The 21,856-nt window shown below is 44.9% G+C and overlaps 2 protein-coding genes across 8 annotated transcripts in view; one reads left to right on the top strand and one right to left on the bottom strand.

The window, feature by feature from the left end:
* The first annotated feature begins 2,028 nt into the window (after positions 1 to 2,028).
* On the top strand, positions 2,029 to 4,403 carry id2a (inhibitor of DNA binding 2a). Its single transcript, XM_079214893.1, has 3 exons — positions 2,029 to 2,436; positions 2,776 to 2,836; positions 3,682 to 4,403. Exons 1-2 carry the CDS (start codon positions 2,083 to 2,085, stop codon positions 2,830 to 2,832), a joined length of 411 nt encoding a protein of 136 aa, XP_079071019.1. The 5' UTR covers positions 2,029 to 2,082; the 3' UTR covers positions 2,833 to 2,836; positions 3,682 to 4,403.
* Positions 4,404 to 5,763: 1,360 nt separating this feature from the next.
* Positions 5,764 to 21,856, bottom strand: part of kidins220a (kinase D-interacting substrate 220a) — a 40,785-nt gene continuing 24,692 nt past the window's right edge. The window contains exons 22-31 of one of the 7 annotated variants that reach the window (XM_079225345.1): positions 17,862 to 18,040; positions 14,603 to 14,814; positions 14,096 to 14,212; positions 13,170 to 13,229; positions 11,327 to 11,359; positions 10,057 to 10,173; positions 9,754 to 9,852; positions 8,687 to 8,905; positions 7,681 to 7,902; positions 5,764 to 7,308 (exon numbers count right to left, since the gene is read on the bottom strand). In XM_079225345.1, coding sequence (XP_079081471.1) covers positions 6,406 to 7,308; positions 7,681 to 7,902; positions 8,687 to 8,905; positions 9,754 to 9,852; positions 10,057 to 10,173; positions 11,327 to 11,359; positions 13,170 to 13,229; positions 14,096 to 14,212; positions 14,603 to 14,814; positions 17,862 to 18,040 — 2,161 coding nt within the window. In that variant the 3' untranslated portion in view covers positions 5,764 to 6,405. Of the gene's footprint in view, positions 7,309 to 7,680; positions 7,924 to 8,674; positions 8,906 to 9,753; positions 9,853 to 10,056; positions 10,174 to 11,326; positions 11,360 to 13,169; positions 13,230 to 14,095; positions 14,213 to 14,602; positions 14,815 to 17,861; positions 18,041 to 21,856 lie in introns of all 7 variants that reach the window. The other 6 variants (XM_079225346.1, XM_079225344.1, XM_079225347.1 and 3 more) reach the window with 6 other exon arrangements.

Raw genomic sequence — 21,856 nt, 5'->3', positions numbered from 1 at the left:
GGGACGGAGGGGAGACGCGGAGCAAATGGAAACATCCTATTGCGCCAGATGTGGACACAGACTGCGGGAGTTCCCGGTTGTATTAGAAATTCATAAGAAACGGGAGCGCCAGACAGCTGAAGGAGAAGCTGTCCGCGTCGCGTAAAAAAGCGACACAGATGGTGTTTTGCTGGATTTTGAAAAATATTGCAAAACATGCGACGAGGACGCACAATCATCATCGTATAGATTATTGCACAGGCCAACTGTTTGTGACTTGCTCGCAGGAATCCAGAGAGGAACAGCTCGCTCAGCTTTCTATGCCGACCTCTGCAGACTGTACACTCAAAGCTGCGTCTCCTTTTGTCCATTAGGACCACTTTGGCTTTCAGGACTTCCTTGCTTGTTGGCTTTCAGATGAATTGTTCTGCAAAAATAAATACATTCAAATGAACCAAAACCATCAAAATGACCATATTTTCCTCTCTGAATTCTCTCTCCATCCCGAGTTTTAACATTGACCCCCCCTCCTCTCTTTGCCTCTTTAAAAATACATAGATATTTATTTATTTATTATTTTTATCAAGGAAATGCAAAGCAAGATTCTCGCACATCACAACAGTCCACTGCCCCCGGGGGCAATTAGTTAGTGCGGCATCAAACAGCCCCCCCCCCCCTCCCTCCTCCACCTCCAGCGGAAAAGTGAAGCGTGTAATTCCTACAAACAAATGGCTCATTCAGAAAACATTAAAGTGTCAATATAGTTAATCTCCTCTTCACGTGCTCGGATATGAAAGCCACATTTGTAGGCCGTGACTAAATGAACTTTGACACACAACATACTCAGGTGACAATCAACACTGAAGTGCACGGGACCATAACTGATGCATTTAGATTTGCTCGGCCACTTAAAAACCATGTGGGTGCACGGCTGCGTTGGGGAAAACTACACCACGGAGATTTGGAGCACAGACAAAACATTAAATTAGATAGATAGATAGATATCTAGATAGACAGATATATATATATATATATATATATATATATATATATATATATATATATATATATATATATATATATATATATATATATATATAAGGCTGGGCTGTGAACAACAATGCATAGTTGTCTGATAATTGAATTATTTTTGACAGATCACACCTAATTTGCCCCACTGTTGTACATCTGAGACACTTCTGCTCCCGGTGAATGAAATATAATCAATATTGTGGTGCGTCAAATGACTAAAATCTGTATATTTGGTTTTAGTTTCACCACATACGCTCTCTGTCTTTAAGAAGCTTTGTTTTCTCATGCAAATATCCGTCTGGTCCGACTGGTTTCCTGGTGGAAGCTGTCTCAGTTTGCCACTTAAACAATTCCCCCTCAGCTTGTCATTCTGTCTCAGACCTGCAGCCTCCACACCGGCCCGGGCTGGAGGGAATTAGGAGTCACCAGCCGCGCCTGGTCCCTGTCATCACTGGTCCACACCTCCAACATCAACGTCAACTCAATGAAGAAGAATGAGCGATCGTTCTGTCTGGCAGACATGTTATCACACATAAACTCGTGCTTTGTGGTTCATGTATCAAAACCATTTTCATTGTGAATCGGAATATTATTTTCCAAATACATTTCTGCCTGATCTTCATCACAAAGCTACACTCGATTTCAATAGTGCAGGCACAAGTATTTGGCGCGTGCTCACACCTTGTCCAAATTGACAGCCATGCGAATCATTAATTTTCTTGATCAGAAACAGGTAAGGGCTTAATTTTCCAAATTGCCCACCGGAGCTGCTGAAGCGCCCTCTGGGCTCCGCCTCCAACATGCGTTGCCACCGGTAACACGACGGAGAAGGGGCGGGATCAGAGCGCGAAGAGCCAACGGTAGAGCTAAACGGCGTTGAGTGACACAGTCTCCTTGGCCAATCAGAGCGTTTGACCCGCCTGCGTCGCATGCCCTGCCTGCTGCCTATATAAAGCACACTGACAGCTTGGGCTGCTAGTCTGATCGCCGATCGTCTGGCAAAAACAGGACCTAAAAGAAGCAAGAGCATCGACACACACAGCCCCTCGCGCCTAACTTAACACTGACAAAATGAAAGCAATAAGCCCCGTGCGGTCCTTCCGGAAAAACAACGCGAATATATCAGAGCACACCTTGGGAATCTCTCGGAGCAAGACCCCGGTGGATGACCCGCTCAGCCTGCTGTACAACATGAACGACTGCTACTCCAAGCTGAAGGAGCTGGTGCCCAGCATCCCCCAGAACAAGAACGTCAGCAAGATGGAAATCCTGCAGCATGTAATCGACTACATCCTGGACCTGCAGATTGCGCTGGACTCCAGTGTCGCACTAACCAGCCTGCATCACCCTGCGCGGCCGGGGCAGGCTCCATCCAGGACCCCTCTGACCACGCTCAACACAGATATCAGCATCTTGTCATTACAGGTAAATTACACTGTAGCTAAGCGAGGAGGCGTAATTTGGGGGGGGGGGGCGATAGCCGGGTGTGTTGTGGAAGATATACATCCTGGTGGATTTTTTTGTATTTTTTATTTGTGCGCATAACCAGTGCGCCTTTGTAGCCGATGCGTAACTCGCACAAAATGGCTTGTTGAGAAGAAAAAAAAGAAAATGGCATGTTTTTTTTTTTTCTTCTTCTTTTGTACAGAATGAGAGGAGGAAGAGCTTCGACCTACATAGTATACTGTGTGCAACGCCAGGCACTTTCGATCGGATGCCGCGGAAAGAATTAACGTTTGCTCTTGTTTGTTTGTTTGTTTTCAGTCCCCGCAGTTGCCATCAGAGCTGATGACAGATGACAGCCGGACTCTGCATCGTTAAAGCGGTAAGTAGGCTGTCCCCGTGTCTGCTGCTGCATTCTGTCCGGGTTGCTCCGGCTCCGCTACAGCCTGTCTCCCAGTCTGCTGGAGCAGAATGGGCTAGAATTACCATTCCACCAATCCATTTGTTCCCTGCTAATGTGGTTGACGTCTCACGTTGCTGTAATGGTCCCAATATGTTTTGCATGAGAATGCGCTGCATCACCGGGGCGTCTGTTATGACAAGGAGCGGACAGTCGAATCCACATTTTATCATATATGAATATATAGTAGCAGAGCCGTATATCAAACAAAAAGACCAAACCGTGGGGCTCTTTTTTTTTTTTTAGGACTGTAAACTCTCAGTAAGGTGAGCCCGATTAATCGAATAAGTCTGTGACTCATGTACTGTCTTAAGACATTTTTGCGTTGGAGTTTGGGGGAATGAAATGGGAGACATTCGCTCCAGGCTGCGTGTGTTACTGTATATAAGTAGCAGTCGTCAGGGTTGTATTATACCCTCTTGTGTCTATAATGAAGAGCATCTGCAACAGGAAAATAATGGCTGTTTGGATTACTGCTACTACGATGTCTGCACATAATTGGTACAAGAAGTGGGTAGGCGCCAGCTGAGCGGCAATTACGCTGATTCTTCCCCAGATTGTAGGCTGAAGTTGTACAAAAAGTGTGTGTGCGCGCGTCCCCCCGTCTCTCTCCCTCTGTGTACATCTGGAGCGCAGGGTTTGCTTAGTATTGGGAGTGTTTGGTTAAATGTTAAAAACTGCGGCTTCCTCCCTGGCGCCAGTCTGTCCGGATCTCTGCCCTGTTTGCATTTTCTAAACACGCCTCTCTCTTTCTCAATCTTTTGCAGGTGTTTGGTCAAGACGCAAAAACACACACACGCACACGCACACACACACACACACACACACACACACACACACACACACACACACACACACACACACACACACACACAGGACCTGGGGAGCAGGACTCTCCCCCCCCCCCTCCTCCTCCACCACCCCTCCAACCTCTGTCCTCCAGGCCTGGATTTTTTTTTTTCCTTTTTTCTGCTGACGCTGAAATCAAGAGACATTTTGCTTATTATGGGACAATCTAATGTGATGTGTTTTCTGTATGGACACTTCATTATTATTTAACTTAAGACTTTTTTTTTTATTTGTGGTTCCTTTCTGGAAATGGAAGGCGCGCTATATTCCCGACAGTGGGGGGAAAAACGAGATTATTGTCACAAGGATTATTTCTCCCTCTCAGCTCTGTCCCTCTCCTTGTTGAAGTCTTCGCTTTTTTTGCGGAGGTGCGAACGTGAATAGAAAAGACAACTTGGTTAGTTACTGTAAAAAGTTTAGTCTTGTCTTGTCAGAATTGTTGGCACATGAAGGACTGGACATTGTTTAAAAAAAAGTAAAAATGAAAGAATGAAACCTTGTGAACTTCTATCGGGAGTTTATCTTGTATAGTTGCAGGAATTTGAAACTTCTGCAAAAGTGTAATGTTGTACTTAATTATGCTGAAACTTTTTATAAAAGTAATGTAAATTGTACCTTTTTTATACAAAATAAATCAAAAACGCAACTTGAACATCTTTCATTTGGGGGGGAAGAAGAAGAAGAGGAGGAGAGTGAGAATTCCATGTTGGTATCAGTGGTTCAGAAGACGTCAAACCAGTGCGTAAAACCAGTTTCCCAGCTGTACGCCCAGCTGACTTCCAATAGAGCTTTATGGCCGTGCTGGATACACTTCAAAAACCCGACCCCACAACAAAGTGTCCTTATCAGACCCGCAGTATGTGACCTATAATAGTCTGAAACACAGCGTCAACACTTCCCCGAGGCAGACCCGACCTGGAGGCGCACATGCGTAAAAGCTTATTTAAGGCGCACTGACTGCACTTTTACTTTCTCACATGCTATGTAAAGTAAATAGGATTAAATGATTCAGCGTGACAGGCTGGGCCATTAAAGCATTGGGCTGTAGGCTGTTTTAAAACAAAACTGGAAAATTATGGAAATTTAACTTGGCGAGAAACTGGGCCGTTGAAGCGTTACAGATTCCAAAAGTAATATTTAAGTTAGAGGTGATTCCTTATCTTTAAACCTTGATTTGGAATGGCCTGTTGCATTCCGTTATTTAAGTTTGCCTAACACACATTAGACCAAACATAGCGCTCGTGTCCAACGCTTGACTTCATCAGCCAGATGAAATAAAGTGGAGCGATGGTGGGATGTACTGCTAATTATTCAGCTTCTAACTAATATTCAAGGCAGTGACTAAAAGCTCCTAAATGTCCCAAGGCGGCGTTGGGCAGTGCGCACAGTATTGTAAAGGTGGAACCGAAGGTTTAGATGACTGTGGCTAATGCAACCCTGTGAAACCCCCAACTGTCAATCACCTCCTTCCTAAAATACAGCATAGCTTCTCACATATTTTCACACCAGAGCCGCCAAGCAATTTGACGATTGTCCCCAAGGGAGGACTTTATGGGACTTATCTTGATTACGTATAAGCTTTAGGAAAACTCACTCTTTACACATAACGCAACACTTTGAATCCAATTATCATCCATCTACCAATTTAAAGATTTATTTTACAGTTAAATGCTGAAGTACCTCCTAAAACCTCCTCGGAGGACTCGTGCAGGTCCACGCACCCCACGTTGAGTCACGCAGCTGTATTGTTACCTCAGTAGGTCTTCAGACTGACGGGCCGCGTCCGTGACTCCGGCCTGCAGCGCGTTTGTATGGACATTGCGCCATCTATCGGAGAACTGCAGCGCAGTCAGTGACGCTCTCTCGCATGTCTCTTCTTCTCCACTGCATTAGGTCAAATATGAAATGGGCTGTAGAGAAAACTCTTACATTTAAATTTACAAGCTTAATCCAAGTCCACTTGAATAAAGAACAGAAAAGAGAAAACATAACGAGACTAATTTCAAGGGTCCGCATAGCAAAATGTTTATTAAAGTGAACGCCTTTTCACAAGGAGCTATGGAAAAGACATCAGTTCTATCACATTTACTACCAACACCTCTCTGCACCAGTCTACACAGCCATCAACTGAGATATTCTAACCACCACAAAACACGTCAGAGACAAAAAAAAGTCCCCAGTAACACAGCTTTTTTTTTTTTTTTGTCCTGAGAAACACCGCTTTTTTTGGTAACACATAATGTCGACAACATTTAACATTTCATCACTAGACAAGATTAATTCCACAACAGTACCATATTCACACAAGAAAGAAATCACACTTAAATGATCTAAAGGCATGGGAGCTTTAAAGCAATCCCATTTTGACCTGGCAGAAGTATTTTTGGTGTCATTAACATCCAATTGTAGTTATTAATACGTCTTTAGATGAGTCATTGTTTTTTTTCTTCTTTACAAAACTAACAAAGTAAAGCTTTAAATTGCAGTAATCTTGATTCACAGCAACACATTTCCTTCCCAACAGTAGAACACACATCTAGTCTAATTCTTTGGAACACGCCACAACACGAACAGCATAATAACTTCAACAACAACATCAAGAACAAGTCTATGTGGCTCTTTTCAGACTAACGACCAGCTTCTCACAGGACGCTCTCCTTCTCGTCTCCCAGGCCGATGGAGCGCAGGTTCTGGTTGTGGATGGCTGCAGTTGTGGTGTTGGCAGTGGTGCTGCTGCCGGGGGTGATGATGACAGCTGGCGAGAAGTTGATGCTGGAGGAGGAGGTGGTGGAATCCGTGCCTGTGATGTTAACCGGCTGCTGATGGCTGTTGTTGGCGTTGGTGTTGGGGCTGTTTGCATTGTCGTTGAGGGTGCGGATGCTGCTGGTGCAGTTGAGGTTGCTGACCTCGCTAGATGGCCAGCCCTCATCGGGACTGCTGGCCATTAGGCTGGCCTCGGACGGGGCCTCGGAGCAGATGGACATGCGGGCCACTGCCGCGTCCTGCAGGCCGCTCAGGCTGCTGGGGAGGAGGCCTCTCTTCTTCACCAGACCATCCAGCTCCAGTTCGATCGGGCTGGGCTTCAGTGCTTCTCCCTCTCCGTCAGCGTCTCTTCCAGCCTCATCTAGAGAGCGGTCTGAGGAGCTGTCACTGGAGCGCATTCCTGAATCCGACGAGTCCTTCTTATCCAAGAGGATTTCGGTGAGGAAGCCATGAGGCTTGGTCAGGAGCCCAGTGGTCTGGGAGCCGCTGTGGGAGGACAGATCACCAGCTCTACCCTCTTTGTGGAGGAGAGGTGTGGTGGTGTCGGCCTCTTCTGGGCCGGAGTCTTCATCGTTGGGCAGCTTGTTGTACAATGACCCGCCAACCTTCTTCCTGGAGCCTAGAATCTTGGACAATGTGCTGTGGTCCAGCTTCTCATCCTCTTCACTGATGGGGTCTAGGGGCTGGGCATCGGTCCCTGAGGGGAAATCTGTGGCATCACTAGCCTTGGAGCCTCTCTTGGTGAAGGACTTGCGGCTGTCTTGGTCAGCTCCTTCCTTGGCCTGAGAAAAAGGGAAGAGGATTCAATGACAAGAACATGAATATGTATAGTCATTTGTGCTATTGGCCAAGAGGCCTCTGAAGAGGGGTTTCCTGTCCCTTCCTTATGTGCCAAGAGAAACAAAGACTATAAAGCAAATAATTACAAAATGCAAGAAGCAGAGATCTCTCCTTTCCCAGTTCAGAATAAGACATTTGCTGCTGCACAGACCAACATTAAAAAAAACAAGTTTAAGAAAGGCACAACATACAGGCTCAGAAACTATGTCTTCACTAGTTAATGACAATAGTCACCACACTGTAATCAGACAGTGGGAGCTTCTACTCAATTTATGCTGTCAGTGATGCAATGGCAAGTGTGACTGTCAACCCACTTCTTTGTCCTCTGAGCTGGCAGCCTGAAGGAATTGTCCAGGGTGAGGCTGCACGGGCCTCTCTCCCCCACCGCCGGACATCTCCACCTGTGCCATCTGAGAGATGTACTCCCTGTAGGCATCATGGTACTCAGACTGCTGCTTGTCTGTCAGCTTGCAGATGTCATTAGAGGATTCCTGAGAGTTGAGGCTGGACATGCTTGAAGTGCGGAGATTTGTCACCTGACAAGATGAGAACGACATCTGACTGGTGTGAGTATGTCGAGGAATATATTCACATTAAAAGTAACTGAAGAGGGAGATTGCTGTATGGTTGTGAGCTGATAACCTGAATTGACACCTGCATATCATAAATAGAGAAACGCTGCACATAAAAATCCTGTAATTACATTAGTAACCAATGAAATATTCAGAACATGAGAATGAGATACAGAGAAAAAGTTATTGGCAAAGGTCGCAGACGGAGTGGGAATGAAAGCTGTGGTGTGTTTTCAGTGTTGGTTGATGTGAATTTGAAAAAGATCACAAAGTGAGATCATAAAATAGCAGCAGAGCCAGCTGCCTATGTGTGAGTGTTTGCTCATGTCTAAGAGATTTTGCAAATTGGGAATAGGGAAGGTGAAAAAAACTAAACACGGGGCCCCTTCACACCTTTTTGTGCGCTGCACTGCGTGAGTGTGTGTGCACTTTTAATTCTGCCATGTTCAAAAGCACCATAAGCTTCCTCTGCCGAACTCTTTTCTCACTCACAACCACATTAATGTGAAAGCAGTGAGGTCACCAAAACACTGGCTTGATGCAGCAGACTTGTGGCCATGTGACAGTTTGGGGTGTGTGGTCGTGCGATACCATTTTGCGACTTGTGTTACACACTCACACCTATGCCTACCCCAGCAATGTTAAGGCCCTTTATGTCTTTGCATGTTTATACGGGTAGGTATATTGTGCAAACACACCGTTTGCGTCTGTCTGATCCTAGCACTTAGCTCTTGACAGGGAGACTGACCGGCCAGTGAGAGTTGTTGCTGTGTCGCGGAGGTTCCTCCAGCCCCGCTCCGCTGAGCTCCTCAAAGCTGAGATTCAGGCTGAAGGCTGCCGCTTCATGCTGGGCCCCCCCTGAGCGTCTGCTGGACTCCCCGTGGTGCAAGCTGCTGTCCTGCTCGCTAGCAGCTCGGGACTCATCTTGAAGCTGAGCCTGGCTTTCATTGTGACGTAGCTCCATCACCTGGGAAAGACATTGCAATTTAGTTTTCCAGATCAACCAATGTCCTTGGACTTTTGTTACAGGACACACAGTCAACATGTGACATACAAAACATGTTAACAACAACAACAAAAAACACTTGTGAGAGTGAGCTGTTGCCCAAGTAGAGCTATTCAGATGCCCCCTCCTCCCCGACAAAACCTCCCTTCATCCAGATATCAGTCAGCCATCTTGAACCAGATGTCTGTGCCGGCTGCGACCTGGCAACACAACATTGGATAGTGTACGGAGCTGTAAGGCCACGGCACTTTCCCGCTGCTCCTACATGAGCTCCGCATTGGATCTCCTGTAAATCACGACCAATCCATGGCTCTGGTTTGGTATTAGGAGCACAGACAGACATCTGATGAAGTGAACCCGGCTACATGTGTAAGTGATTTCAGCCCCGGCTCAGCCGACTGGACTCCTGGCTGACTGAATAGCGCCCTTCTCGTAATACGGATTATGAAATCTCCATCCCAATATCTTAGCGCAGCACAAGATGTCGTAATATGAGATGTTGTCTTGCTTCTTTTTGGAATAAACAAGAGCTGACATATATCAACAGGAGGGCCCTGGCAGGGCTGAGTGTCTGCAAAGTATCACAGAGTGAGGAGAATGTATGCAATTGTAAATCTATTTTAGTCCTTTACTCTAGAGTAATGAAAGAGTAGGTACGTTATTGTTGATGGTGGACTGATGCTTTCTATATCACGTATGTCTTACTGATATACTTGATATGAAACAAAAAGCACCCTACATATATATGTATTCTATAGATCCCAATAGCAACAATATTAAACCAGGCTGTGAGGGAAACGTAGTCTCACCGTTCCCCTGAAAAGCTGCCAGTCGCCGAAGTTCATCTCCATCTCTTTCTTCAGCTCATCCAGGTTGCACTGAGACAGCACTCGACCATTTATATTAGCCTGTAATGGACAGGGAAGGGACTGACTTTATCAACATGTGTAAAGTTGCATCAGGCTAAAAAAACATCACAATCCCATAAAAGGAGGCATCGCAGAAAGAACTGCATAAGGCAAGAAAAAGCCACACAACCAGAAAACATACAGTCATTTTCTGAGAAAGTATCAGAATATGGATCCGATTTAGAATGTTATTGACAGGCGCACCTTCTTGATGGTGGATGTGTACTGAGGCAGCATGCTGGGGTCGATTCCATCCAGCTGTCTGAGACGCTCACACACTGCATCTGTGTTCATAGAGCTAAGCCGGACCGCAGGAGAAACCTACACAAACACAAAATGAGAATATAAACAACTTTTTCAGAGTGTTTTTGTGAGTTAAGGTGACCAGGGCACACTCGCACACTCTGTTAGACCAACTCATCACTCTTAACACATTGATAAGGGCAAAACAAGCAACAATTCCTGGCAAAGAGACGTGCAGGCCTGTTACTGTGAGGCACACAGAGGTGCAAAACCACAATCCCACACAGTAATTATCTCGATCCGTCACACAGTGTAAGTGTAAAAGTAAACAGAGCTGCCAACCTATCCAAATACACTGTTACCTGCTCTTATTCTTTTTCTCTTGTGTGTGTCGATATTCTTTCTCTTGTATATACAAGCACATAAAGTGTGTGCACAACACTTAAGGGATAGAGCCTGTAAGTCTGTGGGTTGCTGTTGAGTGGAGCCACACTGAAGCGGCTGCCGCCAAGCAGCTACGAGGCTTTATTGTCACTAATACCAGTGGCCTGTTGATGTTGTCTAAGGCCTCACAGAGAGCCAACATGCCACCCGCTGGCACACAAACTAAACAAACCTCATTCACCCTCCTCTGCCCACTCCCCACCTCTATCCCTCTCCCTTTCTTCACTCACCCCTCTCCCTCTGGTTCTGCTTGTCTTGAACCCTCACTCTGGTTGGTTCCTTCCTTCCTTCCCTCCCTTCCTTCCTTCCTCTCACATTCCTTCCCTCCCAGCCTCCTGCACATCTCTGCTCTCTCTCTCGGCTATTAACATCATTAAGACGTGGCTTCAGACGAAGCCCCCTGGCTTTGTTTCTGGTTTTGAGGGAGAAAGGAGCAGAGCTTAGTCGGACTGTGAGTAGTTGCTGGACATACAAAAAACAAGCAGCTCACACAAAGCAGTACACAATAGGAGGTGCCAACGTTCTGTAGTGGTGGGCAAGAGGAGGAAGACGGGCACTCGGGAGTTTAGCTACTGTTCATGTCCACACAGTAGCGGATTTACTATGTTAGTGAATCTACTAATCTACTACTAGTTGTGGTGTGCATTTACTTCCAAGTGATGAGTCTATAGTATCTCTTTCTACAGCATGCTTGGTAGTACTGAACCAGTGTATTAGAAATGAGGTAGATGATGGAGAAAAGGGTTGGATGGAGGGATGAAAAGTAGCCGTGAAGCCAGAGGTGTACCTGCTTTAATTTGTAAGGCAGCGACTTTAAATGCTTGATAAGGAGACAAAAAGAAGCAGATGGACAAACAGTCAGCCAAAAATATGCACAGACATTTATAACATTGTGAAGCCGGGACTGTACCTGTGAAAAAGGAGAGGGGAGGGGTGCAGCAGAAATGAAGACAGAATAGACAGACAGACGAGCACACATGTTGAACTCATCATCAGCGGGCAAGAGAGACAGAAACAACAGAGTAGACAGACATCTATCTGTTTCGCAGCAGGAGAGGAGACGGCCGCTTTGCAGTAGCTGCATGACAGACTGGAAAAGATGAGGCTATTGGAAGTAGAATTATTACACGAGGAGATTTTGTTTTTCGCTGGAGTCAGCAGGCTTTGCAGTCATAATCTTTGCAGACAGAAAGGATTGCGGACGAGACAAAGACGGATAGAAAGACCCAGAAAGAAAATGAGACATCTCTCACTCTGCGCAGAAAAAGCAGAAGTTTCAATTCAGGGAAGGCCTTGAATAAGACTCCTTGATTCAGACTGCAAGCGCGTGTTCTAAGAACGTGAGTGAAAGCGTATATGTCTGCGGGTGTGTCTGCGTGTCTTGGTGTGAACCCTCCCAGTGTGTGTGTGTGTGATAAGACTGTAATTACAGCTGGGCTGAGCTCAGGGCTGGGCAGAAGGATGGGGAAGAGGAAACAGAGCTCTGTGAGGGAGGAAGCGTCTTGGTAAGGAGATAAGCTCTACCAGCACTGGGCTCATTGTCAGTGTGTGTGTGTGTGTGTGTGTGTGTGTGTGTGTGTGTGTGTGTGTGTGTGTGTGTGTGTGTGTGTGTGTGTGTGTGTGTGTGTGTGTGCACATTGCCAGCCCCAACAGTTGCTCTGATGATAATCCCGGCAGCCCGAGGAATCCATACTCACACTTATATCAGCTAAGCAATTACACTGGGCCGAATCCAAAGACACACATAAATGTGTGAGTGTGCACGCACATCGACATTCACAGATTTGCAGAAATACAGGCACATGTGAACACTACACAAAGAGATCAAGTGTGAACCAAAAAAGGGATAAGATGGGCTAATATACATTGGATGGAAATGGGGAAATTTATACTAAAGAGGGAAGGAAACAAAAGCAGAAGGGAAGATCTGAGGAACAAAAAATGTTGTAAAATTTAAGACAGGGATGAAGGTTTAGAGAAAAAGAGGAAGATTGAAGCAAAAAATATAAAGACACAAAAAAACAGATGGAGAATGGAAGGAACTTTACATAGTAATCTATATTTAAATCTTTCAAACAGCTCCTTTAAATGCTTCCTGGCAGCGCCCTGATAAGTGGCTTTGTGGAGCAGAAATCTCCTGAGTGGTGTTATCATCAAATTGTTCTAATAGTGGCTGCTCACTTAAAATGTCTGTATATCTGAGATTCACTTCTTGCAGCTCCATGCTTTCCGGAAGCGGGTTAACAACACTTTTAAGTCCATTTATAAGAGAATGTGAACGGCTACAGTGTCAACATCAGAGTGTACTTCATTCAGCATGTTATATTTACATATAACATATGAAGCTTGAGACAAAATCCCCCTATCTTGATGGTAAGCGGGCGGTCATCGTTGCACCGGATGCAGAATTTAATGTCAGCATGCTGCAGCGAGTGCGACAGTCTATTTTTGTTCTCTCGGCTTTTGTAAACCACAGCAACAAAATAATTAGTCCTTAAAAAAAAAATAGGCGTGCGTGTTATGCATTCAACACAAGAAATGACAAACGAGGCTTGACTACATGCAGATAATGAAGGACTGGTTGCATATTTGCATATCCGCAGGGCTCCACAACCATAACTACACGTTACCATGATAGGTTCAGAGGGACAGGAGGGGAGGCCTTCTCTGGCATCCTCTGCAATAACATCCTGACATGGGCACAGAATGGAGACAAGGATTGTGTAGAGAGAACGGCTCAGGAAGATTGAGTTCATTGCCACTCAATCTATGGAATAAGAGTTTACTGCTTTACTGCAGGTTCACAAACTGAACGAGGCGTACGCCACTACCCGCACAAAAGATGTGATCTGGAAAGACAAACTTGACAGTTTAAAAAAGGAAACTGCGCACTAGCCGGCGTACGCAAGGTTTTAGGAATGAGATTTATTTTTTGCCGTACGTACATTTTCTCATTGGTACGTACCCAAACATTTAGTTTGGATCCTTTGAGCCGTTTTATAAATGAGACCATCGGACAGTGGTTTGGCACAGTGGCAAGGAAAACACGGTGATATTGAAATCATCAGGAGGCAAAATGTGAAGGCAAAACAAATTACATCACACTGAGGAAAGGGAGTCAAGGGAAGGAGGGAAGAGGTACTTGAGAGGAGAGTAAAAAAATAAAAAGAGGTCAGAAAGTCATGCCTGTAGGTAAGAATAATGGACCTGATCCTATATTAAACATAGCATGTTATAAAATAACAATATTATTGGGTGATAAATAATATTATGATGATATATATATATATTATAAAAGCACTATACCCTTTCTTTCTTTGTAAGTTAAATAAATACAAATGGATCAAGATCTCCCTTAACTGGCACCGTTTAAAAACATTGAGTAACAAACAGGAAACAGAGAGCAGGATGATTTAACCTTTCAATCGCTTCAATCTCAGAAACAATTTTGTTGCATTATATAAATACTACTACTACTACTAGTGTATCTGCGGCTGTAATCATCTCGTGTGAGATAGACGCACACGTCAGGTGGCTTTAATATTTCTTTACTTACAAGTCCATTGGTGTTGTCCTTAGGTTGACCGGGTGGTTTAATGGAGGAGTGCGAGGATGAGGGGACATGGTGGGAGAAAGGCCGTGGCAGGTGATACACATGATGGGGGAAATAAGGCTATGAGGGGAAAGGAAGGAATTGGGTAAAAAATTAAATGAAAATCATATGAAGGAGGTCAGGCTCACACAAACAAAATTGCAGCAGGGAAAAGACACTATTGCTAACTTGCTCACCTTTTCTCAGTAAATGAGGTGTAACTGCCAAGTGGGTAAATGCAATGCGACATTTTGATAACGTGCAGAGGACTGAGCCTTTAAATTCAGTAAGGGTCTTTTTAATAACAGTGTGGTTGTGGGGATCAGTGGGTGTCACTTATTTCTCTGTCAGATAGTCGGCCGGCGATTCCAATTGTATTCCCTTTGTTCATTTTTCGATGATCAAGGAGGTCATTTTCTACAATAACACGGACACACAACCTGAAGGACTCTAAGTAGTAGGTAGTCTCACCCGGTTGTAAAAGGGGTGCTGAGGGCCAGTCATCCCACTGAAGTAGGCACTATGAGGCTGAGGAGGCAGAGATCCGGCGAAGGAGCCTGCTGGGGAGCAGGCGGCAGAGGGCTGGCCATAGCCTGACTGGGGACGGGGCACTGGCTCTTGCAGGGGCAGTGTGGGATAGGTCACTCCTCCCAAGTGCATCTGCTCTCTCGCCGCTCGCACATCTAAGAGAGGATAGAGCCGGAGGAAAAAAAGAACAAGCGAGGGGGAGAAAAGGAAGTGTTTATCTGTGATGATGATGATCATGTCTTGGCTAGGACTATAAAGAGCCTTCAGATCCACCCACGCATCAATAATTTAGTTGGATTTCATCATCTCAAGAGAGTTTAGCCAGTTGTGAATCCACAGAGACAAAAATATATCAAATGACAGCAAAATTCCTTGATTCTTGACGCATTGTAGGGAATACAACGAGACGGTTGTTCCTGAACATGTTCCTCTTAGAAGACAATCAAATAACTAAATGCTGGAGCGAAAACTAGCGCAGATGATGCGATTACAACAATCTTCAACTGTGAATCCGTTTCTTCACAGAGCAGCATGCGCGCTGACATTCTGTCTTTTCCAAATGATGTGCCGGCATCGTGACGTCTTTGCTGTCCCTGACAAATAAATTCACCAAAGTAAACTAGCAACCCAGACCATTTGGACTTATAGGCACTATCGCACAAGCACCTTTCCACATAAATCTATTTGACTCCGAAACGAGTCGAGTAGGCGCTGTGGAGGGAGCTTTGGTAAAACCTCCCAAATTAAAGTTAAATAAGCCCAGAGACAGAACAGAGTGTCTCTGTGTGGCTGGCATGAAAGTAAGAACCAGAAACAGAAGCAGGCACCATAATGTCTCCTGGTTATACAAGTGGCTGCTGAATGACACGCTGAGTGAGACCCAATCCAGCCTGCGAACACAATGGGGGCCTTATGATGTGAGTCAGGCTCATGGGCGGGTATCACTGACAGCACTGCCCACTGGCTGGCCACAGGACACCGGGCACTAAGCACCGACTGGCGGGAGCGGGATGACTGGGAAGGAGCAGTGGTCACCTTCCGCTCCATGGGGACACGTGTAGAGGTGAAACACACACACACACACACACACACATTGTGGATACATATAAGCACCTCCACACTTTTAGGACTGGTCCTGGAATTACAGACCGGACGTCTGGTTGTAGCGCGTGGTCAGCTGTGCTCTCCAACTTCAGCTCAATGGAACAGACTTTGTGTGTGTGTGTGTGTGTGTGTGTGTGTGTGTGTGTGTGTGTGTGTGTGTGTGTGTGTGTGTGTGAGTGTGGTCTCATAACACTATGATGCAGCAGCTTCACACTCGGCGTCATTGACACTCCTGTACAGGCTGAATGGACACTGACGCACAGAAGCAAAAGTACAGTGCCGCTCTGGCTTACAGTTTAATACTGATGCACTATTGCGTCACTAGCAGTGGAGGCACATTGGTGACAGCAAGTGAACATTTTGTCCTGATCCCAGTGTCAGGTTAATAAATATTATTAAAATTGCAAATGACTAATTTGCCCCAAGGGGCTTTACAATCCGTGCAGACTATGACACCCTCTGTCATTTTTGACACTCGCTTCAGATAAGGAAAACTCCCCAAACAAAAGCACCTTCAACAAGGGAAAAAAATGGACGGAACTTCAGGAAGAGCAACTGAAGAAGGATCCCTCTCTCTGAGGACGGACAGACGTGCAGCGCTGTAGTGGAAATCTGCTCGACATTTGATTGTTTGGAAATGAGAAGCAAGCTGAGGGTTTCTGAGAGCCCCTGCAGTGGGTGATTTTAGAGCAGACCTTGCTGCAATGTTATGAGTAATGTCACTGCCAAATGAGCTGGCACTGAATTCAACACATCACATAGAGGATAGTTCTGTTTCTCCAAGCTATTGTATACTCAACCCTTTTATGTACTTAAGACAAAACAGAACGATAAACCTCTCTCTCTCTCTCTCTCTCTCTCTCTCTCTCTCTCTCTCTCTCTCTCTCTCTCTCTCTCTCTCTCTCTCTCTCTCTCTCTCTCTCTCTCTCTCTCTCTCTCTCTCTCTCTCTCTCTCTCTCTCTCTCTCTCTCTCTCTCTCTCTCTCACACACACACACACACCTCATCATCATGGAAAATAAAATTTTTGCAGGCAGACTTGAGGAAACTTTGAGAAAAGAAGGAGTTCTTTCCTCAAATGTATTTTTGTAATGAAACAAATTAACATTATGTTGAAATACTAGTTAATCCCCATCAATCTGTTTTAACCTCATGTGTAGATGTTTGATAAGTGGGACCGTAAAGGTTTCTAAGCACACCCGACAGATTTTATGCAGTGTAAAACCATGGTTTTCTAGAAGAAGGGCATCACTCAGTTTTGAATAGCAGCTATTATTAATCCCCCTGTTGGTTTACATGCAAAAAAGGTGTCTTATTGATTTAAAGCTTAACAATTTTCTATTCATTAGGACTTAGTAAAAGTTAAGAATGTCAAATATTACCACGTAAAGATAAATGAACTGTAAAGCTCATTTTAAATAATAATCTTTGGGGGCAATTTTGGGGCAATTTTTCAATCACCAAGCTTTCTTTTTATCATGTAGTTCTATTTATTTAACTATTCAAGATTGTGTAATTTATTTTGCTTGTTCTGCGTCTGATCTGATCGGCTCTGCCGATCGACCTTTACCACTCAATTTATTGAGAATGAATATTGGCTGACAACGATCTGTGGCCGATCAATCGGAGCCCCCTTAATTCTTCAAAGCTTCAGGAAAAAAAGCTTCAAAACGGCTCATTCCAAGGTCAAGAATAAACCCTGCTAATTATTACTGTGTTCCTCGCAGTCACCACATCTCATCCAAATAAAACACGTTTGGAGAGCGCCTTTTGTAGCTCAATGGTTACTGCGCATGCCTCTTAACCATAATGTCTCAGGTTCAATTTCAACTGTGGGACCTTTGATGCATGTCATAGCCCTTTCTCTCTCCCTTTAAAGAAACAAATGCATTTTGACGTATTAGACGGCACTCTCCAGCTCCATCATCAAAGCACCAAATGAGGGAATATCATTTTGGTCTCTTGCAGCAGAGCCCCGGGGACTTGTGAGCCCAGGTGCGCTGAAGCTACTCTGGCTGCTCAAATTTAAGACATTTTATGCAGTTTTTTCCTGATATCCCCCCCCCCCCCATCTGTACAAATACTGCATGCGTATAAACCTGCTATGATCTCCCTGAGTTTGGGGTCCAGGTTGACGGTGCAGGGCAGGAACATCTCGACATCTTTAGCAGCGAGAACGGGCGTCCTGGAGGACAGGAAGACCTCAAAGCTGCGGATGTCTCCATCAATCTCCAGCAGTGGTTCCACGTCCTTTGTGGTGGGGATGTTCTTGGAGATTCTTCAGAGAAAAAAGAAAAATAGAAGGATATTAATATTATGAATATGAATCTTAATGATTTGAAGAACATGACTAGTTGGTTGTTGGAACAAGTGACTGATGGCATATGACCAATATATTACTGTGGAAAACCAAATGCTTATAAAAGACAATACAATAACTTGTGAAGTATTATTGGCATGTGACACAAATATGTCCACATGTCAGTTTACACTAAATTCTGACTGCTCGCTCAGAGGCTCACATTCTGACGAAAAAAGAAAAGAGGAAATAGCAAGCTGTACTGTTAAGATGGAAGAGATATGCAACGGTCATCATCATCATGAGAGCAGAGAGATAACTGGATTTAGAGAAGGCAAGATAGTGAAAGGGGGGATGTTTGAGGACAGATAGAGTGAGGGATGTTATCTTTTCTCTGCAGAGGAGGAAACCTGAGAAGATGACAATCAGGGTAATTTAGCAAGCAGCAGACGGAAGCGCCTCATGATGCGCCGCTACAGTTAACATGATGTTTGTTATCACAGAACCCAAGTAAACACCATGTTTGGAGATTGTTCCATTACTGTGTGATATAGTGTTTCCTGTCTATACTGCAGAAAACAACAACATTTTTATTATATCAAGAATGTCAGATGTCAAAACAATTTATCGACACAGTGTTCAGTTTAAAATCGTTACAAGATTGCACAAACTCCGGCACCGCGGAATATAATCTAAAGTTTAAACCAGTAGTTTAGAAGGGACAACAGCATCTCTGAAATGAGGAATACCGAACATGAATACTGAAGTGTTGAAGTGGGAAATTCAATTTCAGCTGCACACGGTTAAAAAAAAAAAAAGATATCAGTTTAATCAAGGACAATAAAACATGATGCCGAGGCGACAACAAATCCAAACACCAACAAACCAGAGCAGTCATTACATCTCGTTAATCCCATTATTCAGACATGAAAATGTGAAACTCGGAGTGACCTGTGACACTGACCATTCATCACCAGAATGTAGCGCTCTTATCAGATGAATAGGGAGACTCCAGCAGGGAGCAGACATTTTTCTCATCTCTGCCGACATTTCTCATCTGAACCCTTCATCATTTTCTCAGTGGATACTTTTCCCTCCCTGCATCCTACTTACCCTTCCCTCCTCCCAGTTCAACCTCAACTCACGCTCCTCCCCATACATCACCCAGTCTGTGTACTGGTATGCTCTGCTGAGAACACAGCCTGATGAGTTGGGTTTTTCCCTGGGCCTGATCTGTTTTCGAGCACGAGCACAGGCTGGCCTTTCTGTGACTTGATTGGATGATTAGTACCATCGCTGCTGCACGCTAGCTAAGTCAGCGTGAGGTCAGCATCTGGCAAGGGTTCAAAACAGCCCACTGTTAGCTAATAATCCAAACAATCAGATAAACTAATCCAGTTAACAAACAGAAATGTTTACTGTCTGCTGAATGCAAGGAGTCTCTCATAACCTCAGTGATGGTTGACAAAACAAGCCTGTAGAACCAAACTGCACTCGTTACAATTTACATCATCTAAATTTGAGGCTTTTAGCTGATACTCATATCCAGATAGTTTACAGTGAGTGAAAAAGCCGGGGTCCAGTCCTCTGTTCAAGGACATTTTGACAGGACAGATGGCTGGTGATGGACACATCTGCTGTTGCAAGGGCTCGAACCTGTGACCTTGTGGATACAGGATGTCTCTATCCAAATGTACAAGTTTGGCAAAAAATAAATAAATACACGGATGGAAGACCGGCTGAAGTTTTTCAAGCATTTTAGATGCGAAATGTCAATGGCCCCTCACAGAGTCAAACGTGTACTATAGAGTGTCACAAGGGCAATCTAAATTACTGGCACTAAATCAATATTTTTCTTTTGAGCAGACCAGCCCAGGTGGGTCACTCCAACTCCACTGTCCCAACCCAACTGCAGTCCAGACACACATAGACTGAAAGAAGAGAGAACAGACTGTGAGCAGGGATGACACAGCGGCGCAAAGCTGAGCTCCAGTGGACAAAGCCCGCTCAGTCCGTCTTCCATTAGAACCTTTAACAAGACCCAAAAGGTCAAGGAAGCTCCATGTTGGCTCACAGATGAACCCCCTGGTCCTGTGACCTCTGCTGGGGAGGATGAATGGGATTCTGAAGGCACAGATGTTACCTGCACACACACACACACACACACACACACACACACACACACACACACACACACACACACACACACACACACACACACACACACACACACACACACACACACACACACACACACCTACCGCTAACACCTGGGCAGTGAAGATGGGGAAATTCAAAGGCACAGATGAAAGGTTGAGAGAGAGTGTGTGTGTGTGTGTGTGTGTGTGTGTGTGTGTGTGTGTGTGTTTGAGCACATGTGAATACACATGTACAGTATATGTGGGTGTTTGGTTCCTTTCCCATGAACTGTATTAACCCGTGTACAGACAGAGAAGCCCTTGCTTTTCCCCCATTTCCAGCTGGCTTACTGCTGTTTATTTGTGGGTCTGTAGACACAGACCAACAGGAGCCAGTGACTCACTCTCTCTTTTTCTCTCTCTCACACCCACACACACACACACACACACACACACACACACACACACACACACACACACACACACACACAGCACTTCCTTTTGCTATATTGAGAACACCCTCCAAATATATTCCAAGGAATCTTTTTATAGGACCGTGTAACATTACTGAATGATGTGTGCACACAGTTTAGTTGCACTGTGCCAAAACGTAGGATGATGGACAATAATAATGAAACTCAAACTCAGAGTGAGCTAGCTGTATTGATATCAAACACTACTTCGGATTCATCATTTCATACATTCATAATAGTCTAAACACTCATCCATCTTGCTATATATCACAGTCAGTTACCTTCATGTGCGTTGCCCAACAGCAACGGCATCCAAGAAGCTAGCTTCTATTGCACATATTTTGCCGACCTGCATGTTTTCTCTGGCTTGCTGTTGTACAACATGCAGTTGCACAAACAGCTGCATCTTCCAAAGACAACCGGGAGCTGGTGAGAAGAACTAATCAAGGACATCCATCACTGAGTTAGGAGGAAAGAAAAAAGGGGACAGCCAGAGTGTAAGAAGTCCGTTCATGATGTTGCCAGCTGACTGGACTGATGCGTCTGCAGGAGCGACTTCAACGCTGGTCCTGAAAGATCATTGGTGAAGATCAGAGGGCACACACCATCAATGGATGGATTGAAGAAGAGAAGTAAAAAGAAGAACGAATCAGAATTACTGGAACACAGGATGAACTAACTGATGATTTGAGTGATTTAGGCAAACGTGCTGAACTGCATGGTGTTACAGAACAAATAGTACCCACTACATGACAACAGCAGTTTATCAATGAAGTTTAACCACTTCAAATGACACCCTTTGCAGTTCACTAATGAGATGTTGGCCTTGGCATGAAGCAATTGACACAAATGACTTCAGACTTAGTCATCCTTTGAACAGACGATACAGGCAAAACGAACAAAGCCATTCTTATCAGCAATCAGTTGCCAAATGACAAGATGGATGCTCGGGTTGGAGCGCCAAGGAAACCGCCGTGCTACTTTTCAAGCAGACCGAGGACGAGCGAGATAAAGGCCGTCGGGCAGCCCGGCAGCCATTCCTGCACAATGGGCCCATTGACAGGACTCAGCTTATAGCTGCAGCAGTACAGGCTATTTGGCCCAACCACTCTCTGTGTGGCGTGGCCACTGGGAGCTCTCTGAGCTTATCCAAATGCTAATAGGTCCCAAAGCTGACTGGAGCA

This window comes from Taurulus bubalis, assembly GCF_910589615.1.
Source record: "Taurulus bubalis genome assembly, chromosome: 1".
Taxonomy (NCBI): domain Eukaryota; kingdom Metazoa; phylum Chordata; class Actinopteri; order Perciformes; family Cottidae; genus Taurulus; species Taurulus bubalis.
The sequence above is the reverse complement of the archived record's forward strand: the minus strand, read 5'-3'. Positions and strand labels throughout refer to the sequence as shown.